Consider the following 23,229-nt stretch of genomic DNA (forward strand, 5'->3'; position numbering starts at 1 on the left):
TTCACCCGTTTACATGTTTTTTTAACAACTTGAAAATTACAAAATAAAATAAAATTTGAAACTAAACACTTTCGAACACCTTCAATGACAAACTATCATCGACTCGTTATAACCGCGGGTAATACCTATATAACCGTATAACCTAACAGTAAATGTTTTGATGTATTAAAAGCCATATAAAAAAAAACTCACGAACTGAATTAAAAGGCCAACTAACAGAATTTTTTTTTTCCAAATTTACCCCTGACAGAACCTAACCAAGCTCGTTAACTGTCTTTGCCTCTTTCTGTCGCATATGGGGCTTTTGGTGTTGCCTCATTTTCCGCACCCACCACTGTCAGTTAGTTTTTTTTATTTTTCGTTTTTTTATTTTTTATTTTTGTTGTTTTATGTATGTGTGTCTATGTGACTGTGTCTGTGTTTTCAAAGTCGTTGAGTAATTGTAGGTTCAGTCAGGGGTAAATTTGGAAAAAAAGACATTTACGCTATCAAGTCCTTTTTTTTTTTTTTTTTATAATTTCGAACACTTGCGATAATTTTTTTAAATTTTTTACATATATTAAGTTAAATGGGTAAATGAATACTCGTATAACCGTGGGTAATACCCATAACCAATGGATACCCGTTATAATCATGGATAATACCCATAACCTCCCGTATAAATTTCACGGATAAACGGTTATACCCATAACTGTTTATTTGTCTAAACGGTTACCCATAACTGTAACCGTGAATTTTAAATGAGCGGATAATCGCGGTTACCCAAACCCATGGTTATTTTGACCATCTCTAGTAGCAATAATCTGTAAAATCATTGGGGTTGTCACCTTTGAATAGACTTAAAAAATAACAAGAAAATTGTTTTTTTGCATTCACGTGAAAAATGTGACTTATATTTATATACAATATAGATTTTTCAATGTGCGAAAAACAGTCCGGTACATCGAATACTATAATATAAGTGGTTAGACATTGAAATAAAACAAATTTAACCACTTGTATTATAATACTTGGTATAACATATTGTGTTTTCAACACACTTAATTTCTCCATCTCTAGAATGTAGCTTAATTAATTACTTGATTGTTGTCTTAATCAGAGGGGAAAAGAGAGCCATTTCGAGTTGCAACTAGCTCTTAATCTAATTGCCTATGAGATTAGAGCCCCTACCAACTAGCAAGGGCCTTTTTCTTTGTACAATGCTTGCTTAAATTGTTAAAACTCTAAATCAAGAATTCATTAAAACTCATTAAACTAATAGATGAATTAAATACTAAAATCAATTGATAATACAGAGAGTAGATTCAAATAATATATAGAGTGGATTCAAATAAGAATACTCACGAGCACTAATATAATTGACGGCGAAAACTGTTGTGTAATTTCTAAGTGAGTTTGATTCTATTTCCCAAATCATAAGCCAAACACACAAAAAAATCCTCATTACATTTCTGCGTTCAAACTCTTCTCTCTCTTTCTAATGTATACATTTAATATAAGAATATAATTTTATATTAAATGTATAAAAATACGAAATGTTTATTTGATGTTCTTTTCGGGGTTGGACAAAATGCTTGGAAAGAAATTGAGATATGGTGTGCAGATAACGTACATGCTTTATTTTGGTATTAAGAAAAATTTATAAATTCGCCACTAATATTTACTCGTAATACTTTATCATGGAACTAATGAAACAACTTGTAAGGTTTACTTATTTTCGTATTTATTTTTCAGTATAAATCATAATTTTTTATATTAAATGTGTGCACGAAAGGGAGACGATATATATTTTTTTGAACAAATGATATTATCTACATTAAAAGAATAATATTTACTCATAATACTTTATCATGGAGCTAATGAAACAACTTGTAAGGTTTACTTATTTTTCGTATTTATTTTTTAGTATAAATCATAATTTTTATATTAAATATGCGCACAAAAGGGAGACGATATATTTTTTTTTGAACAAATGATATTATCTACACTAAAAGAATTTAGGGTGGACTTAGCCACAGAACGGGCTAGTAATAATGTGGTTTGAATTCTTCTTTTACAAGAATTAAACTTGATACCTCTTACTTATAAGTGAAAATGAATATCATTAGACCGATAATTGAATTCGGAGTGAGTTATCATTTTTGTGTGCTTGGCTTATGATTCGAGAAATCTAGTAAACCAAATGGTGCCAAATTTGGGTTGCGTGGTGGTTGAAGGCAGATCATTGAAGTTGATCCACAAAATTATTAAACTCTTAAAAATTGGATGCCATTGTTGAGGAGAGATTTTTCAGTGTGACTGTCACACGAGGTGATACATCACGTGTCCTTATATAAATGGTAGGATATGTGTGTTAAAAGATTAATAACTTAAAAAATAAAAATTTTCACCACTTACATAAAAACATGTAGTGTACCATCTGTATTCCTGTCACAACTTAAAATTTCTCATTATTGAGGTCTCAATCCCATACACGTGGCATTTCATATCCCTAAAAGATTCTATATGTAAATGAATATATAAAATACATATTAATAATATATATAACCGGCCGTGGTTACCCGATGTTGCTTGTTCTCATTCATTATTTTAGCTTATATCGTAGTAGAATGTGCACAATACAAGAATCTGTGAAATCATTCGGGGGTTGTCACGTTTGAATACATTTTAAACAAAACAAAAAAAGAAGAAGAAGCAGCTTGTTTGAATGCGTTCACATGATAAGGGTGGCTTATATTAATGTACAATATCTTAATAATTTATTTAGATAGTGCATAGAATGTAGCTGATCTGAAATTAATTATTTTAATATTTTTTAAAACTTTTTATTAAAAGTTCAACAAAACGGTGCGATGGCAGAAGTTGCAGTTTGACAATGTTAACGAAGCGATAGCGTTTATGTAATAATTCAATCATCAATTTTTACGTTATTTTTTTTACAAATTTAATTTTCTTAGCGTTTCTTTTTTCTCAAAAATAAGCCTCACTATTAATTTTCTACCGCCGCATATTTTTAGTAAAATGTTTTCTAATGTTGGTACGAAAAGTAATATTAAATTGTAAAATGATAGAAAATTAATAGAGGATTCCACGTTAAAGGATTCTTCTTAGCATTTATCTTGTAGTTTAATTAACTTTGATTGTTGCCCTAATCATCTAATTGCCTAGAAGATTAGACGACCTACCAACTAGCAAATGCCTTTTTCTTTGGTCAAGACTCAAAACGAGAACTAGTACAATGCTTGCTTAAATTAGTAAACTCCAACTTAAAAATTCATTGAAACTAATAGATTAATTAAACACGAAAACCTATTGTTTGCCAAAGAAAAAAAAAATCTAAAATATAGTTGCATGTGATTAGTTGGCAGGGTTTCTAATATAAAATCAATTGACAATATAAAGAATAGTCTATCTACTTATAAACACATGCAAAGTCCGTCATTTTTCTGATGTAGAATTGATACCACCAAGAGTTGGTTTAGCGAACCTGATTCATATTTGGCCGTGGGAGGCCTCAAGCGGCTCACCTGGTGCAACGATGATATCTATAATTGAAGGAGAAAATTCTAGTGTAATTTTTGAGTGAGTTTGGTTCTATTTCCTTCTTACACGTGAATTTGGTGGCTAATATGAACCACCCTTCACCAGTTATAGTTTCTAAAACTTTTCTTGTTTAGCTGAACAGACATATATTGTTAAATTAATCAATGATTAAGTGATAAGATTTCATGGTCGCTTGCTTTGGCTACACATATATTCACAAATCTTCGATATTGATATGATATGAAACGTTTTCCTTATGTCTTAGATTCCCAATATCCACCTTCCCATTGTTTATGAATTATGTCCCTTTTGTCAATACAACGATTGACATTTGTGGCTATAAAGTTGGGAAAAAGATCATTTCCGAATCCCTTCTTCTTAATCTACCCAATCAAAGAATTTGTGCCATTGAAAATTGATCAAACGGTTGAAGTTATTATAACTTTTAAAGTGGATCCCTGTTTGTAATCGTTGGATCAAATTTCAATGGTACAAATTTTTCTGATTTGATGAATTAGAAAGAAAGGACCAATAGAGAATCCCTTTCCATAAAGTTGTGCTCTCGGGATTTGGATCCTCGCCGGATCCTCTTCCTGGGGATCCTAGGGATCAACGCACACGGACCGTTGATAAAAAATCGTGTAGCTTCAATTAAATGCTTTTTATATTTTTAAAAGTAAAGAAGCTTCATTTTGCGTGAAAAATATAAAAAAAGAAAAAAATTATGACCGCACGATTTTTGATCAACGATCCGTATTCCTTGATCCCTAGGATCCCAAGAGAGGGATCCGGCGAGGATCCAAATCCATGCTCTCGAATCTGGATCGTTTTTGTCTTGTATCGTGCCAAGAAAATTGACACGCAACTTCGTCGTCTTTTTCAAGTTTGAAAAAAAAGAAAAAAAAAAGGGAGTTTTAACGAAAAAACCCACGATACTATTTACTTTAACGAAAAACTACATTTTTACACTAAAAAGTCAATTCTGGTACTATTCATTTTACCCTTAATTTTGTTTTTATCATTAAAACTCAAAGTTTACCAACCCTTTTCATTAATTTTCTTAAAAAAAAAAAACCAAATCCTATTTTCCCAAACGTTGCGGAAGTACGAGGCCGCTCTACTGCATGGGCCTCAAATTTGGTCAGGCTCTCTAGCCCAGTCAGTCCGGGCCGCAGTTAACTCTAGTGCTTCTACGCTTCTACCTCACAAATACTAATAGAGTCAAATTCCTCCAAAAGTAACAAATCCTTGATATCTGAGCTTCCTCAACGTGCAACAGTAATGACCGAATAATAAACCAAGCATCGGCAGATTGCCCCAAAGTATTTGAGGCAGATCTGATCTCTATGGGTGAGATTTTTCAATGTGATCGTCACACGAGGTAGTACACCACGTGTCATTATATAAATGGTGGAATATGTGTGTTAAAAAGTTAATAACTTACCACTCGTATTCCCGTCACAATTAAAATTTTTTCTCTCTATGGAGCCAAAAAACAGGGCTAAGACCAACAAAACTCGGCCGAAAGACCGAGATTACACCCCTAGAACAAATTGGTTAGACAACCTTGCACAACTTTAAAAAAAATGCCCAGATGATATGACACAAACAGAAAGCTCATTGTCATATGCAAAGCGATATACTTTTATATATAGTGATTATTCCAAAGGAAGCAAGCTAAGAAAAAAAGGCACGCGCGCACAATTGTTGGCAACTCTTAAAGGTCCAGAGTTAATTATGGCATAAATCCATACAATTACAGAGAATTGATCATCATCGTTGATCCGTTTTGGTCAAATAAAAGTCAAACATAAAAAACAGACATGCATAAATTGTATCTTGCTTATCAATATTAATTGTAAATACCATGCATGGCTAGGTGCTGCTGCTGTTGTTGATGACCATGCATGCATGCATACACTTATTATCATGGCAACCATCCTCCCATGTAATTACTCACGCTTGGACCTGCTGTCACCACGGATATTGGATCATTCTGATATCTGCAAAAATTTAACAGATATATTAATTCAATCAGAAAAATGACTCAACCCAACCCACAAAGAGAGAGAGAGAGAGAAGAGAGAATATTATCCATAATTTGGATCTTAAACGTACAATAGTCACTGACATTAGTTGTACAAAATTGGGTGCGTAAAAGGCCCATTAGTTGCCTAATTCAAACCCTAAACCCCAGAGAGAGAATATTATCCATAATCTGGATCTTAAATGTATAATAGTCGCTGACATTAGTTGTACAAAATTAGGTGCTTAAAAGGTCCATTAGTTGCCTAATTCAAACCCTAAACCCCCAGTTGTAGTGATGTTCACCTTAACTACAATGCTAATTAACTGGGTTTAGCACAGACGCTAATTAAATCCATAAAACCCAGACCTGCATATATAATAATTAAAAAAATACTTGTATTTTCTTGGCATCCACCTTCTTGGTTCAGACAAGAGGAGATTTTTATAAACTTAATCAGGTTTGGAGGCCAAAATGGTTTCCTTAATTATGTAACTTAGGGAGTTTATTTATATTATAAAAATGCAGTACAAGTACATACCCAATCTGTAAAGTGGGCTCGCAGTCTAAGGGATGGAAGAAGCCATCGCCCTGCGCCGCCTGAGCTTGTTGGCGGCCGTACTCGTCGGCAGCTTGTTGGTGGCCGTACTCGTCGGCATTTGCATTCAGTTGCAGTGAATTTACATGGTATCCCTCAAACAACTGCAAAGCATGATCACCCAAAAAGTCAGGTACATGCAACGTCTGAAAACAAAATCAACTTAATTACCCCGCCCTGCAACTCGGAATTGCTGAAAGTTATTCATAATCTTTCAAAACCAAATTGCTGAAAATTATTGTCGTTTGCCTACCCTTTGTTTCAGGGTCTTGTTTGCTTCGTTTAGCACGTGTTCCTGTGCAAAAATCAAAACCATAAATAAATAAATGTACAGGATGAGGAGAATATGCATTGCGAAAAGCACAAAAACTTTCAGTTGGCTAAGATGGGAAGAGTAAACTCAAATGAATATACATAAGGATATATGTGTTCTCATACATTTCGCTGAAGGTCTGTGAGCTTATCCAGCATGCATTGGGTCTGTAACATAAGAATACCAAGATATATCAGTTTAAGTCATTCATGCTTCACTTGGAGCCAAATCGGAAAATCTGTTTCGTGTTCTTGGTTTTGGATTCCCAGTCTCTATATGCACTAGGTAAACTTTTTTTTTTCTTTTTTTTAGCAATAAAGGATGATGCAAGCAGTGTCAAATATCACAAAAAGTTAGAAAAGTAATTTATGGAGTACCTGACAATACATGAAAATCTAGCGCACAATAATAAAAACCTTGAAACAGCCAAATGTTCAAGGAATCATTGAGAAAAAGACAATATGTTAAATCAGTTCAAACTGTAAGGTGGTGATGAGGTAAGGTACCCGTGTCGATCTGATCTGCTTCAGCGACATGTCCAGCTGCCTTTCAAGTGATTCAAGCTCTTTGCTGTTTAAATGGCCAAGATCTTCTCCAAGGAGATTCCTAAGGTAGTAACAAGAAAGTTAGTACTTAGTAAACCTAATTTTTAGCCTTTAACGTTTATATAACTGAAGGTCGGAAAGACAACAACCTTTGGTTTCGTTGTAGGGCTTCAAAATGTGCCTTGAGCTTCAAATACTCCTGCTGGCTACTCAATTCCTGCATATGGTCCAGGAGAAGTAGGATGTATTCAGGTCAAAGATAAACAACATAAAGATACACAGATATACGAATTAGGAGGTTGTCATACATATATTTGATCCAAAACCTTTCCTACAAGATACCTTAATCAGATTTTTGGTCTAATGCCTACACGATTCTTTAATAGCAAGAAAAAAAGTTAAGCTTCTTTGAATCGCAAACAGTGAAGTATTTGTACAAGTATACATCAATACAGAGAAAAATGTTGGGATTGTCTTTTACTAACATCAAGCTATGAAATAACAATAAGATAGTGAGAGAGAAACAAGTAGTAGTTAGAAAATAACCAAACCCGTAATTAGAAAATGAGTCAACTATGTATATCAATTAACACCCTCCTTTACGTGCATCTATCTTACACGAGAAGAGGTAGACAAATGTAAATAACATATAAGTGCAGTGCCACCTTATTGGTTAACAAATTACTGAGGTCTGGGATGGGTGCCGTTTAGAAATTTCGAACTCAATATAGATTCCATAGAACCATTTATAACTCAAAAATCATGTTAGACTATTTCACTAGACTTCAAAAACTAAGGGTCGTATGATAATCATTTCGTTTTCAATTTTTGAAAACTAAAAACTAAAAATAAAATGATTATCAAACAACTCCTAAGCTGTTATTAGTCAATAGGCCAACAACGCATATACAGTTAAGTACCAATAAGATCTTACTTGAAAAGTAAAAAACCACTAATAAATAGTATCAATTTTCATTTGTACTCTCTTGAAAACATTCTATATATCCATAGGTTTGAAATTAATCCTTGTCATGATGCAATGTTCTCTTGCCAGTAGTTTGGTTTCTTTTGTATCGCCTCAATATTCCTTGTTACGTAGGGTAACAAGCAAGAAACTTCATCTAAACTAATTAACTGAGTTGAATGTATTACCAAGGCCTCCCTTGTAGATACATTTGTCTCCGGTGCTCCATAGTTGCACTTCTGGTACCTGTCAAGAGTTTTGAGCATGCTGTACAACAACATAAACACACATGCAAATTAGTCTTTCCTTGATACATTATTTGAAGGGCATAAATCATACAAAATATGAATTGATGGATCACAAGCCAGGTAATTATATTTATATGCGTGTAGGAAAACATATAACATCAACAACAATGCCTCATTCAACTAAGTAGGGTCGGTTGCATGAATCCCAGAACGTCACTACGTCACTTTGTGTAGGAAAACATATAATTAGCAAAAGCAAGTAGGAAATTCCTCGTCCATATACAAGACTCTATAGGATTATTCAAAAGATTAAGATGTGAATTTAGTCTTACCCTGAAAATTTATCGTTAGCTGAATAAGATGAATGTTTATGGAGAGCCTACTTTTAATACCTTTAAACCTTATACAATAAATAAGTAAATATTGCTTATAAAGCTCTACTTCTCAAGCTTACATATTTCATATTATCTAACATAATGTACAAATTTACTTAAAACATTTCAATAATTGCGTAATTAAGACAAACACTTTATTATTAGTTGGTACTACAAGATCTAAGAAGGTTTTACATTACCATGCATTTGAGAAACCAAAAAACAAAAATCAAAAATTGAAAAAAGGGACAAAATCAAGCCAATCTCATAGAAATTAAACTTAAATAATGAACTTATAATTAATACAGTATACGAGAAAATATTAAGCCCTAAAAATACGTGCAAGTACAAAGAGATATTTTACTGAGATAAGATAGAGCACTGGTAATAATTAAGCAAGTCGAAAATTCAAAAGTTATTTTTGACGTAAAGTCAGATCCAAGGCAGAAATTGCAGATATTTAGTACTAATTACCCGAGGTCAAAATGTGATTGAAAACCATCTGTCTTTCAGAGAGAGGAAGAAATTAATCCAGTGGAAAACAAGGGAAATCTTGTATATTTAATGTACCCAAATGAGGAACTGGAAAAACCGGGTAATTAAGTTCTTGCTTTTGGATTAATATTTCCAGGAAACTCAATTTAATTTTTTAAAAAATAGAAAGATTTCTCGCCCTAAATTTTCAGTGTAAGAACAGAGATGAGAACCAGCTGAGACCTGAAATAGAATAGTCAATTAAGTTGAAAATTCCCCAAAGTATAACAATTTGTTAATAGAAAAAAAAAAAGAAGGGAATTTGGTAAAACAAAACCCTAGCTAGGCATTAAGCAGCTAGGTTTTTGGAGAGCGAAGAGAGGGCCTGGTGAAGAACAAAACGGAGTCGAAAACCTGATACTAATTGACTAAACTGGCTGATCAGAAAGCTTCAAATGCTGATCCAAAGGCTTTTGGATCGATCAGATGGCTCTTATGATAAAAAAAACTCACAAAAAAAATAAAAGAAAAATGGGATGATTGAGTGAAGCTAAAGCTAGGGTGAGCAAATTAAGAAGAGGAAAAAGGCAAGGGCTTCGGGAAAACCCAGTTCACAGAAGTTAAGGCACATAGAGAGAGAGAGAGAGAGAGAGAGAGAGAATTAAGAAAAGGAAATAGGCAAGGGCTTCGGGAAAACCCAGTTCACAGAAGTTAAAGCATAGAGAGAGGTAGCTAGGATTTAATCGATGGAGAGCAGTGAAAAAAAACAGTGAGTGATGAGAAATGAGAGATCTTCTTTTGATGGGGTTTATCTTTATTTCCTGTTGCAGATCTAACAGCAATGCCTAAGCAGAAACACTCAACCTGCCAAAAACACCGAGACATTCACCAAAACGGCAACAAAAAAACCGCCGCTAAAAGTCATCAAATTTCAACAATTTAACACAAAAGGCGACATTTTAAAATTTTTAAACCAAAAAAAAAAAACTTCACGAGGGAGCTTTTGTCAAAGCGCTGCTCCTGATGATGAAGATTCATGATTCAGCAAGAGAAAACTGAAAACAGCAAAAAATGTTCACGCAAGCCAACGCCTTGGAGATCCAAAAAAGCACTCCAGAAATCATAGAAGAAGAAACAAACAAACAAACAAACAATTGAAATTAAATCAAATAAATAAATAGTTAATTAATAAGTTTTGTAGGAATAAGAGAGAAAGAGAGTGTATATATGTATGCGTGTGGGAGAAATTGCGATAGCCGAAATGGTATAGAAATGGAGGGAGGGAAAAAGCGGGGGTTTAGTTGTTTCGGTGAAATAACTAAAAAAAAAAAAAAGAGAGAGAACCTTGAACTACTGCAAAACTCGTACAGCTTTCCTCTATTGGAGAAGATGATGAGAGCAACCTCGGCATCGCAAAGAATGGAAAGCTCGTAGGCTTTCTTCAAAAGTCCGTTCCTTCTCTTCGCAAAGGTCACCTGTCTGTTGATCTTGTTCTCTATCCTCTTCAATTCCACCCTCCCTCTTCCCATCTCTCCTTCTCTCCTCCCTCCCTCTCTCTCTCTCTCTCTCTCTCTCTCTCTCTCTCTAGAATTCCTTATCTATTCCCCAATCAAATTATCTGACTCTCTCTCTAGCAAAAACAACTACAACAACAATGGGTGCAAAAAGCTTCCGTTTTTGCGTTTTATATATAGTTTTATTTTTCTAATTTTCCTATTTCTACATAATTCTATGTATTTTCATAGTTATGAGCTCAACATTATTACCATCTTCAATAATCTCAGTCTCTCGCTCTCTCTCTCCCCTTCTCTTTCTCACTCTAATTGGGTTAACAATGATAAGACAGAGTAATTGAACAGAAGGAATCAAATTAATAGTTCAACTAATTAAATGGTGACTCTGAGAAAGAGGTGGAATCCGACGATTAAGTGTATAAATTTTTATGTACACCGAAACATTATATTACTACATACGACATGAGAACAATTAACGTGAAATGAATTCACCGCTATTTATGTAACATCTAGTTTTAATAATGGAATGTCATGTATGTGAAGATAAACTTACACACACTATTATATTGGATTAGAACGTCATCATGGTAATGAACTCATCCTTTATATGTTCTCCTTTTGCAATATTGGTATGTCTGATTTTTAAAGTTTATTTAATTAAAAAAAATCACAAGTGTTATAATTTAGATGAGACAATAACATCACATAACAATGTTATGAATAGATTAAAAAAATGAGTACTTTTATTCAAGACCAAAAATTTGAGTTGTTGTTAGATTTAGTCCAGTTTTTCTATTTTTTAAATTTAATTAAATTTCTTGATTTATGCATCTTTACTCAAAATTTAAATTAGTATATGTCCGCACACAATTGAATGAGAGAGGAAGAGAGTGAGAGAGAATGTGAGAGTGGAAGAGAGGAGAGAGAGAAGTTTTATTTTTTATTTTTTATTTTTTTTAAATATGAGAAATCTCGTGTAGGTGAGGCTTAAATAAAGAACAACAAAATTTTGTTTTGTGAAATTACGTTACTGTTCTTAACTTTTTTGTTATGAAAGAAGATAAAATAATCTTTTCATCCTCTTTTGGTTGACAAAGAGGGTTTTGTTAATATGTAGTTTAGATATAACCACTTTCATGAAAATAGTTAAAAGAAAATTTATATGACATATATGATACATATACAATATGTTGATAAAATACATTTAACATGTGATAAAGGTATCTACAAAAATAAATAAAAATTAATCTACCTATCATCCATGAAAATAGTTCAATGACATTTATCACAATCTAATAAAAAGCTAGAAAAAAAAATCTAATAAAAAGATAATAAAAAAAAGTTGATGTGTTTTTTTTTTTTTTTAAACAAACGATATTATTTACACTAAGGATGTGAGAAAGTGGGCTAAGTCTCACAATAAGCTACCAATAATGTGGTTCAAATTCTCTTTTGACGAAAATCGAACCTAAAACCTCTCACTAACAAATGAAGAGGAATACTACTAGACCATAATATTAAGTGGTCCAACTAAATTCAATAATAATTCACAAAATTAAACTTATATTAAGTTTACACTTAAAATACGCATGAAGAGGGAGGAGGATTTTGGCACGTGAGAGGGGAGGTGGTGACTGAGAGGGAGACAGACCAATAGGAGAAAAGCGAGCGAAATGGGAGAAAACCTTAAAATGGCTGGCAAACTGGGGCACTCAATGCAGAGGACCCGAAAAACGCTACGTGTCGAAATATTAAGTCAACAACGTCTGATATCCACCTGACCATTTTTGGCCACGGGCAATCATGTGACCAAACCTTAAGAAGGCGAGCCTTCGTATGTTCCCCCATTTTTACCGTAATACCCTTCATTTTGTCCACACCCCATTGCCCTCATTCACCTTTGTAGATACAAGGGCGATGTACACGTTTGATTTATTGGTAGTTGTCTTCATTTTGTTCGAGTTAATCTTAAGTTTAACTTCATAGATACAAGGGCGATAGGCTTCGTAGATACGAGAACCATATATTGTTTATCAGTTGAGGTTTTAATTATGACAAGTTCAATTGTGACAACATATGTAATTTTAGTGTGGGTGTTGAAACTAGTTGTAAATTTATTTTGTAAAGATCCCATTGTTTTTTGAAGGTAAAGATCCCATTGTTTGTGTAAAAAACATAACTTATAAAATTAAGTACATTTGATTAGTCGGTAGCTTAAAGTCGATTTGGTATTGTTGTGTTTTTTTCTTTTCAAAAAACTACTTATGTTGTATTTTAAGAATAATCAGCTGTAAAATAAAGTAGTTGAGAGTTTGATAAACTGTATTCTTAAAAGTGTTATGAGTATGAAAAACAGTGCAAAAGCATTTGGTAAATCATGATGTAAAAGTGGTATAATTGTATATAATAACAAAAAATAGACATATTCGTGGTGGCAACGACAATAGTCGTAGGGGTAGTGGCGGTGATGGCAACGTCAATGGTGAATATGTGGTGGTGGTGCCACTAATAGGGTGTGGTGGTTGGGTGCAAAGGTAACGGTTGTGGCAGTGGCAATGATGGTGATGGCGACAGTTGTGTAAGGTTGGTGGTTGCAGTCATAGGTGGTGGCGACAGCAGTGGCTGTGGGGCCAGAGATGGTGATGGTGGTGACAGCAACAATAGTGAGGGTATAATAGTGATGCGAATAGTGGCGTGTGGTGATTGGGGTGCAGATGGTGGCAATGGTAGTTGTGGTTAAGTTGACAGTGGTGGCAATTATGGTTGTGGTTGTGGTTGCGGTAGTGGTGATGGTGGTGGCTGTGGTTGGGGACAATGACGACAACGATGGTGGTGGTAATGGCAGTTATGGTTGTGGTGCTAGTGCTGGTGGTGGTAGTAGTAGCGGCAATGATGGTGGTGGTAATGGCAGTGTTGATGTAAGGTTAGTGGTTATAGTGGTAAATAGCGGCGGTCACATTGTTCTACAAGAGGGAAAATGTATGTAGAAGATTACACAATGTCAATTTAAAAAATGAATGGTATTATAAGAATTGAAAGTATTCAGAAAGGCTTAGCTCCGTTTTTTATCAAAACAACTTTTAAAAGCAACATGTAGGTTGCTTTAAAAGATGATTGTCTGAAGACCATTGCTTTTAAAATAAACATTACGTACCAAGCACTTGCTTAACATTAAAGTAAAATAGTGTTGGGTAAAAAAAAAAAAAAAAGAACACCAAACAGGCCCTAAATGTACTTGATAATTGATATTAATGTTATACAATATTAGGATGTGTTTGTCTTAGTTTTTCAATTGCCAAAATTACTCCATTATTTTTGTACAATTTTAAATGGCAGCTAGTTTTTAATCAATTGGTAGGTCTGCTTGAACATCTAGAGATTCAATTTTGGGTTTGCCAGCTTTTAAATCATATTTTCCAAAGCATCATAAAAATAGGACTTATTGAGAGAATGAGGAAAATCTTAAATCCTAAACCTTGCCTAGCAAACAGAAAATAAAAAGAAATAAACAAACCTAACCAATATTTTTGTCTGCATCCTTATTAGAAAATGCAGAGGTGAAAATCTGATTTTTGATTTTATCATTCAGATTAAGGAAAAAACAAAAATAAAAAACATGTTCTATATGTTTTATATATATATCGAACCTAATGAGCTCAAATTTACGAATGATGCCATGGAAGGCATGCTCTATTTCAGGTCCATGCATGTCCGTACAAATTAAAACATGTTTTGTTTAGGGTTCTTCTTTCATTATTGCCTAAACTGCCTAGACATGCATGGAACACAACATTACTCCGATAACACGATGATTCTAGCTACTTGGCCTTACACCTGGGTTTTGAGTATGCTTTGTACTAATTAATTAATAAGGTGTGATTTGATGGAGTTTTGCATACTTGCTAAATAAAATGTTTGTACTAAATATCTCTATTTAACTAAAGACAAACACGTAAACGTTTGAAACAATTTTTATGGGATAGACAAGCCGTATTATCCCTGGAATATTTGGGGTTTGAGTGTTCTACCTTCTTTTGACCAATGTAACAAAGACATCACATATCAGTCTCGTTCTCCTGAATCTTATGGTTTAAGAAAATTAAGGTCACTTATTATTTGATCTAATCCAATGAATGAGATCATTTAACTTTTGTTGTTTTACTTTTTTTGGGGCCGGTTAATTAGATTGTACAGTAGATGACATCAATTTTCTTGGCCATAGAGTCGAGGAGAACGGGACTGAGCCGATTGACAAAGACATATATATATATATTGAAAATTTGACTCCATGGAACAGAAGAAGCATGTGAAAATCTTCTGCAATTTCTCGGCTTTAAGGAGAGGACGTCTGGACTGGATCAAAAAAAGAAAATAAGGTAGGTGAAGCAAGCAAAGGTTTTGCGTAAGGGGTGAGGCAAAGTATAAACAATGATTTATATGCGCTTCACCTTTCGTGCCTGGTTATTACAAGTTAAAGCTAAAGACATGCATTATAAATTGTCTAACCATTTTCAAGCCAACCCTAAATTTTTCCTAATCTACATAATCTTTTTTCTTTTCAAATTTCACTCTTTTTTTAATATTACTATTTGAATTTGAACCATAGACTATGAAGTATACCAAACCAATGTCCCATGAATCACATCCTAGTCCCGTGCCGGCAATTTAGATTGATTTTCTTTTTCCTTTTCCAATAGATTCTTTGATTTATAAATTTTTTTAATAATTTTTTTATCCAACGATATTTGCGTAGAGATTTAGTTAAGTCACACAATGATTCATTAATAATTAAGTATTGAATTTGCAAGTAGTACTTGGTTAAGCTTTTTCTTCAACTCGCTATATCTCATATGACTAGACTAGAATACTAGAGAAAATGATATTTGACACAATATTTTATAATATTGACGTTAAAGTGCGAGGTGACAAAAAGTTCATAAAAAACTCTTTTTGAGAAAATCCCCTTAACATTTCTCAGAATACTAATGGCATTTTAAACACGTAATTAGCATAAGCTACTATTAATCGATCACTGAAAGATATCTACAACTAAAATAATAGTTTTTTATTTCAACTAAAGTAATAGTTGGAACTGCAAACAATAAAGAATAATTAAACAGTGGTGATAATACACTTTATTTAATCAGGATAAGTTATTTGGGACCCATATATCAACAAATCCAGCTTATTTTTCCAGTTTTATCATTTCCCATTTCTCACAAAACACACAGTTTTTAAAATATTGCAATACATATATATGCTGTTGTGATGGTTACGTCTTTTTGCTAGTACCAAAGATTTGAGTCAGACCACCAAAATATTCTCGCGGCAGATTAATTGCAAAGTAGGTTGTGTTGGCAAAGAAAATAAAACAAAAACTGAATACTCCTAAGGCGCGTAAAGTTATCAAGAGCATGTACGAACAACATGAAGAAGTTGGGGTTCCATGTAAGAGCAATTGGTAATATGGTAAATAATTCAATTACTTATAAATACGTGTAAGGTTTATCTTTTTTCCGGTGTCGGATTCATTTCTCAACATACCCCCTCACGCAAGGTGAATTTTTCAACCCTGACATGTGGACACAGCAATCAGATGATGTTGAGCATGTGTGGGCATTGGGCTTGACACATGAACAACCTGCTCTATTACCATGAAGAAGTTGAGGTTATACCATAAAACCAATTGGCAATGTATAGAGTAGTCCATTACTTATAAGCACGTGCTAGGGTTCTTCTTTTAATGTGGAATTTATTTCTCAACACCGCATTTGGAGGGAGAATATAAAACCACATTTGGACTTCATCCATCTTATATTTCAATAAGGGAGACTTTGGATGCGCTCTCTAGTTATCAATGTTATTTGATTGAAACCTTATTGGTTTTCAGTTTTTTATTGAAGTCTCTGACGTTAATGTAATAATGTGTTTCTATGTAGGTTATTATATTTTTAAAATTAAAAATTGAAATTTAGTTATTTATATTAAAAGATACAGTATACTCTCAAATATATTGTACACACACACACACACACACACACACACACACATATATATAAACATGGGTACATTCATCAAAATTAACCAAAAAATTATTGCACCAAAATGTGGTACATTCTTCAAAACTACAAAAAGAAATAGATATTAGGCTCAATAACATTGGTAAATTTTTTTCGATTAAACTTGATAAAAGATAAATTATACTCTCAAATATATTGCGCGCGCACACACACACGCACACATATATATATATATATATATATAAACGTGGGTACATTCATCAAAATTAACCAAAACATTATTGCACCAAAATGTGGTACATTCTTCAAAACTACAAAAAGAAATAGATATTAGGCTTAATAACATTGGTAAATTTTTTTCGATTAAACTTGATAAAAGATAAATTATACTCTCAAATATATTGTACACACACACACACACACACACACACACACAGACACACACACATATATATATAAACGTGGGTACATTCATCAAAATTAACCAAAAAATTATTGCACCAAAATGTGGTACATTCTTCAAAACTACAAAAAGAAATAGATATTAGGCTCAATAACATTGGTAAATTTTTTTCGATTAAACTTGACATTGATACATTCTCAAATCAACAAAAAAGGATGTACCCATATAAATTTTAAAAATGAATTAGAAGAAAAAATTGAATGGATTATACATAAAAAAAAAGTGGGTGCATTTTATCCTAAAAAAAGTACATTTTACATATAACAAATTGATATTTTAAGAATGGTTAAATTTATGATTAAAAGAATTAAAAAATTAGATGAATTGGTACATTTAAGATTAAAAAATTGAAAATCTTTTATAGAAAATTAATGGGTACAAACTTATTTGTGTTTTATTTTGAAAATGTTTTGAATTGAAAATTAATTAGAAGTTTAATAAAGGAGTGAGTATTAAAACCCTAAATAAATTACTCATTTTGATTTTAAAAAATTATGGAACTAACATGTAAATTCCTGCCAGTCAGTACTATGATCTGGTGATATTCATCTTCACTTGGAAGTGAGAGGTCTTAGGTTCAAATCTCGTGGATAGCGAATTTGATACTAAATTAGTTTGCCCATTGTGTGGCTTTGCCGAACTCCTCCTCCCCTTAGTGTAAAAATATCGATGTACTAAAAAAAAATGTAAATTCCTTAATACATTAATGCTAGAGACTACGATCAAAGTCTGAAAACTAATAAGGTCTCAGTCAATGAACATTAGTAGTTAGGGGATATTAATTTTTCCTTTCAGTAATATTGAAAGTTGGCTTCACAAAAAACATGGTGGACAACTATATATGATCAAGGGAACAAACTTGTTGAATACTAGAAGCGTATAATTAAGCCACATGCTGAATTTTCCTTAATTGAAGTGGAGTGTACCCTCTTTAGTTGACAAATAAGATTCTGTTAGATAATTGTTTAGCTAATTAGCTAGTCCTAATACATTTGATCATGCGCTGAAGCCATCCAAATTTTACATTACTATTATAATTAAGAATGTAGTAAGCTATTAGGAGCTAGGGTTTGAACCTTATCTTGGCTAATTGAGTAGTGATGAAAGGAAGTTGTTTTAGGTCAGTTGAGAAAATAAACAAATAAAGGACTAAACTAAGCTATGGAACTGGCCTTTTTCTCTTATACTACAATATTTAAGGTAGGAGCACAAAGCGTCTTTGCTCGATCGACCACCTTTTTTCAGGTCAAAGTCCATTAGATAACGTGAACATGGCCACCATCCATGCATGTACTGGAAAAGTCGAACCAGAGTTGTAAATATGTGGATTTCACATTACATTACAATTTTACATTAACACATCTATCTACTCCAAGTGATCAACCCAACCAACAAGTCACATCAACAAGCATGCATGTGATCTTTACCACTAGAGAGAGAGAGAGTTAAAGTAGATAGATAATTTGAAAATCTTACTCTCCTTTCTATACAACAATATTGAGAGTGTAAATTTGGGTTAAGTTACAAAATTAGGCATTCACAGTTAGGTATCGAGCTGTCATCCATCTAAGTTGAACTTAAGATTTCTAACTTACAAGTTTAAAGAATATCACTAGACCGTATAATACAATTTAGCGAAAATATAAATTCTTACTTAAACTAGAATAATATATATATATATATATATATATATATATATATATATATATATATATATAAACCTTGAAGTGGTTGTGATCTTGTGGAGTCAGCTAGTTCTATGATTAAACATCTAAATTCAGCACTTTATCTAGATAATTATTTAAGTTGGGAAGATTAATTAAGTACTCTTCAAACTAAGATCCAAAATATCTTGTGCATTTTATTTACTAGAGGGAGGAGGAAAAAGATGGAAAATAGGTAGCAACTAGCACGAATGGGTGGGGATGGGTAAGAGCACATCAAGCAGTCTCATTGAGATGGACAAAATAAAAGAAGCCAAATTTCTAACTGATGCGTTTCCAAACAGTCCCTGTGGAGTGGTCCAAAGATACAGGACTTGGTACGCCTGGCAATTTCCAACACGATCTGACAACCTGACACAACACGACATGAAATTAATAGGTGTTTGGGTTGACACGATAATGAATCTGGTCGTTATCGGGTAACTCGATAAGCACCTGTTAAGATAATGGGTTGGTTCAAGTATACACGTGGGTAACACGATACATGATAAGCAAAATATTAATTTTATAAATTTATAATCCTAAAAAAATACTATAATAATTATATATATTAATTTAACAATTTTATACCCCTAAAAACTATAATAATTATATATATATATATTAAATTAAATATTAAAAATTAGTGACCATTGGATCGGCTTAAATATACATACCATTCAATTTCTTAAGTGTTACACGTGCAAAATAAATAAATTTAAATCTACTGAATATACACACACACACACACACACACCATTGAACTTGATGGGATACGAATTCTACGAAACTAATTTCAACGATCCAACTGTCAAACTTGTTTGTATATGCTTCCAGATCACATCAGCAAAAAATTGCAAAAAAAAACATTCAGAGATCAAGTAACGAGACAAAACTTTTCGACGGTTATCAACAAAAAATCACGATTTAACGGTTATTTTAACTCCGATTTTGATGATTTTTTACAACTACAATCCTTGACCCTATATGAATACAATGAATGAGCTCGATCTTCAATTTAAAATATTTACACTAGTGGATACCATAAAATCTTATATTATAATTAATGAAAGTATGAATAAACTCTTAAGTGTTAGCAAATCTATTGTTTTGATGCGATACGCATTCTACGAAACTAATTTCAATGATCCAACCGTCAAACATATTTGTATATACTTCGAGATTGCATACGCCAAAAATTGCAAAAAACAAACATTCAGAGATCAAGTAATAGGACAAAACTTTTCGATGGTTACAAACAAAAAATCACGATTTAACGGTTATTTTAACTCTTATTTTGATGATTTTGTACAACTACACTCCTTGACCCTATATAAATACAATGAATGAATTCGATCTTCAATTTAAAAGATTTACACTTGTGGATACCACAAAATCTTATGTTATACTTGATGAAAATATAAATAAATTCTAAGTGTTAGTGAATCTATCGTTTTGATGGGATACACATTCTATGAAACTAGTTTCAACAATCCAACCGTCAAACATGTTTGTATATACTTCGAGATCGCGTACGCCAAAAATTGAAAAAAATAAACATTCAAAGATCAAGTAATGGGACAAAACTTTTCGACGGTTATCAACGAAAAATCACGATTTAACGATTATTTTAACTCCAATTGTGATGATTTTTTATAGCTACACTCCTTGACCCTATATGAATACAATGAATGAATTCGATCTTCAATTTAAAATATTTACACTAGTGGATACCACAAAATCTTATGTCATGATGATCGATGAAAATTGAGGATTTTGTAAAAGGAATAACATGCAAGCTTTGAGTTCCATTGGCAAGGTTTAAACTTTTGAGAAAGGCTTCACGACCTTTAAAACAAAAACTCTTTCATTTTGCATATCCTTACACATTTAATATTTTGTAATAGACTAGTAGTGTATGAATGTTTGTTTATTAGGCTCTTATTTTCGAGTGTAGATGTAGTACTTAAACGACAAATGTGTTTTAATGTTTTGAAGTAATATTTATGTGGCAATGTGTGGTATGTGCAAATTTAAGAAGAAAAAAAATATTTTTCTTAACGGGTCATAACTGGTCGGGTCACTTTACCCGTGGGTAAAGTGACCCGACCTATTAAGGACCCGTTAAGATAACAGGTGTGACACAACACAATCTGTTAAAATAACAGATGTTACATGAAAACGACACGAACACAACATACATGACCCGTTTGCCAAGCCTGGCAGGTATGGCAACTTTTGAATTAGCCAATCAACTGCCTTTCACCTTTTCTCAAATGCACAGCATTCGCCATATATTTATATATGTCCAAGGTCTTCCTGCGTGTGTATATATTCTGCAAGAAACCACCTTAGTCAGTGGAGGACTTAGGAGAGAATATTATATATTGGCTATATTTATGTATGGTGGCTTGGATTGAATAGGATTTGGAACTAAGATTTAGGATTTCATTAGATTGGAGAGGATCATGATGCTAAACCGATTCCTTGTTTGGTGTGCTACACATTAATGTTTTTGAGTTTGATTTTTAACGTATATTTAAATTACAGTTTCTGGTATTCAAAATAAAGTCACAGCCTCACTCAAATTAATTGAGTTGAGCTTATGGACCTTGGCGAGGATCAGGAGGGAGAGAATGGTGGTTGCGCTGTGTGAGGCGACGCAATGGCATGTGAGGAAGATGAAAAGTGTGATGAGGACGACGATGGGGGTGCTGTGGGCGAGGACAACAGAGGCGTGGAATTGGAGAAGAGAGAAGGGAGAAGGGAGGGAAGGGGTGAGGGTTGCAGAAGGGAGGGAGAGGGTGCGGGGGGGTGAGTGACATGTAGGTTTTTTTAATTTTTTTGTATTTTTTTAATTTTTTAATATTGAAGTGGACACATGTTGACACGTGGCGCTCAGTTATTGTCCACGTGGGTGCCACGTCATCAGTTAACAAAATTTCTAACGAAAAACTTAACGGATGCATAAAACTGTCCCAAAATTAAGACTTGAGGTATGACTCTGGGATAAAAAAACTTCATGTACCAAATATTAAAAACCACGAAACTTCAAGATAGTAATCAGAGATTAACCCAAAAAAAAAATTTGAGAGAGAGAGAGAGAGAGAGAGAGAGAAACATGGCAACGCATCCCACGCTAAAAAATCGAAGCACACACAGACACACAGAGTGACAGAAGCACTTAAAAATATCACAACTATTTGATTGTGACCACCGACCACCACCATCGTGCCTTCGTATTCACCACTCTCCTCTCCCATCATCACTCCCTCAGTGGACCACTCAACACAGATGCCTGGCTATATAGCTTTTCTGTTTTTCTTCCTTTTTTTTATTTTACATTTTTAGGTCAAATAACAGATCGCTTTTTCTTCTCAAACTTGCATGTACTAGACCTTAATATATATGTATCATCAAAGTGCTTGTAGCTGCTGCAGCTAGCACTTGTTCGTCAGCTCACGGGGGGATCTTTGTGTTGTCAATCTTTGGAACAAATTTCGATTTTTTAACTCACCTTTTTTAACCAATCTGGTTTGCGATGCGGTACATTTGTAATTGGTATCTATGGACTTATTGGGTTGATGAAATCATGAAAAAGGATTTAAAAACTATGGGAAAAGTATATGCTTCCTGTTTTCACTGCTCGTACGCTTTGCTTCTTTGGTGAAAAATAGGGAATTATACTCTCAGTTTTTATGTTTTGTAAATTGTATATACTAGCTAGGGTTTCAGCGTACATTTCACTGCTAGCTCTCACCCTTTTTTTCACCAAACAATAAGTCTTCATTTTAGGAGAGTGCACTATACATATTTAGACGGCCGTGTTCATATTGAGCCACTTCCTATTCGTACTAAGTATTAATCAGTTTTTAAAGTCGCGAATTACATTGACTTAATTAATTAATCGTGTTATGTTCTGATTGAGTTTCCCGTTTTCCCTTTGATTTTTTTATCCATGGGTGACTCAAACGTAACGGGATAAAGAATCGTCAGATTTAAACTGCCCAGATTAGAAGCCAAGTCTGAACCCTAGAACTAGTCGAGAAAGGAATTTGATGTCACACAGCCAGCTTATACATGCAAATATTGTAAATCTTGTCACTTTCACACACATTACATACACTGAATGCGGTGGACGAGTGGGGACCAGCGAGCGGGCAGGCATAATTTATTATGAAGGAAATCCAACGGCTACAGTTGAAATAAGTGGGCCCGTAGAGTACTTAGGGTTGTCAGATTTATTACCATTTTTGGGCGAACACCATCGACGTCAACCATATTGATACGTGGACTCCTTTCCAATTTAGGCACAGGACTTTAAGGAAGTCACGTCCAAGTGGGTCTTCTTCTCTACAACACTGATCCAGTTTCTTTGCTGGCCGGTCTTTACTGCCCCTTGAAAAATAATGTGAGATACGTCGCTGCACCATTAATTCAAAGT

The 23,229-nt window shown here is 33.5% G+C and overlaps 1 protein-coding gene across 2 annotated transcripts; it reads right to left on the minus strand.

Moving 5' to 3' along the window:
* Positions 1-5,163: 5,163 nt before the first annotated feature.
* Positions 5,164-10,719, minus strand: LOC137730925 (agamous-like MADS-box protein MADS4). 2 transcript variants are annotated; one of them, XM_068469933.1, is made up of 8 exons: positions 10,430-10,719; positions 8,178-8,256; positions 7,175-7,242; positions 6,987-7,086; positions 6,606-6,647; positions 6,421-6,462; positions 6,111-6,271; positions 5,164-5,546 (listed from the first exon to the last, which is right to left on the minus strand). In XM_068469933.1, the coding sequence occupies exons 1-8, from the start codon at positions 10,612-10,614 to the stop codon at positions 5,471-5,473; spliced, it is 753 nt and encodes a 250-aa protein (XP_068326034.1). In that variant the 5' UTR covers positions 10,615-10,719; the 3' UTR covers positions 5,164-5,470. The 2 variants fall into 2 exon arrangements, with proteins under 2 accessions (XP_068326034.1, XP_068326035.1); XM_068469934.1 differs by lacking the exon at positions 10,430-10,719 and adding an exon at positions 9,086-9,220.
* Between the last annotated feature and the right edge of the window lie 12,510 nt (positions 10,720-23,229).

The sequence above is a fragment of the Pyrus communis genome, chromosome 4 (assembly GCF_963583255.1).
Source record: "Pyrus communis chromosome 4, drPyrComm1.1, whole genome shotgun sequence".
NCBI classification, from domain to species: domain Eukaryota; kingdom Viridiplantae; phylum Streptophyta; class Magnoliopsida; order Rosales; family Rosaceae; genus Pyrus; species Pyrus communis.

Bases quoted from the DNA above. Each gene is read 5' to 3' on its own strand.
- LOC137730925 (XM_068469933.1), bottom strand. From the start codon at position 10,614: ATGGGAAGAGGGAGGGTGGAATTGAAGAGGATAGAGAACAAGATCAAC. The intron at 6,648-6,986 runs GTACCTTACCTC...CTTATGTTACAG, and splicing joins AGCAGATCAGATCGACACGG to ACCCAATGCATGCTGGATAA. The intron at 6,272-6,420 runs GTAGGCAAACGA...CATGCTTTGCAG, and splicing joins ACAAGACCCTGAAACAAAGG to TTGTTTGAGGGATACCATGT.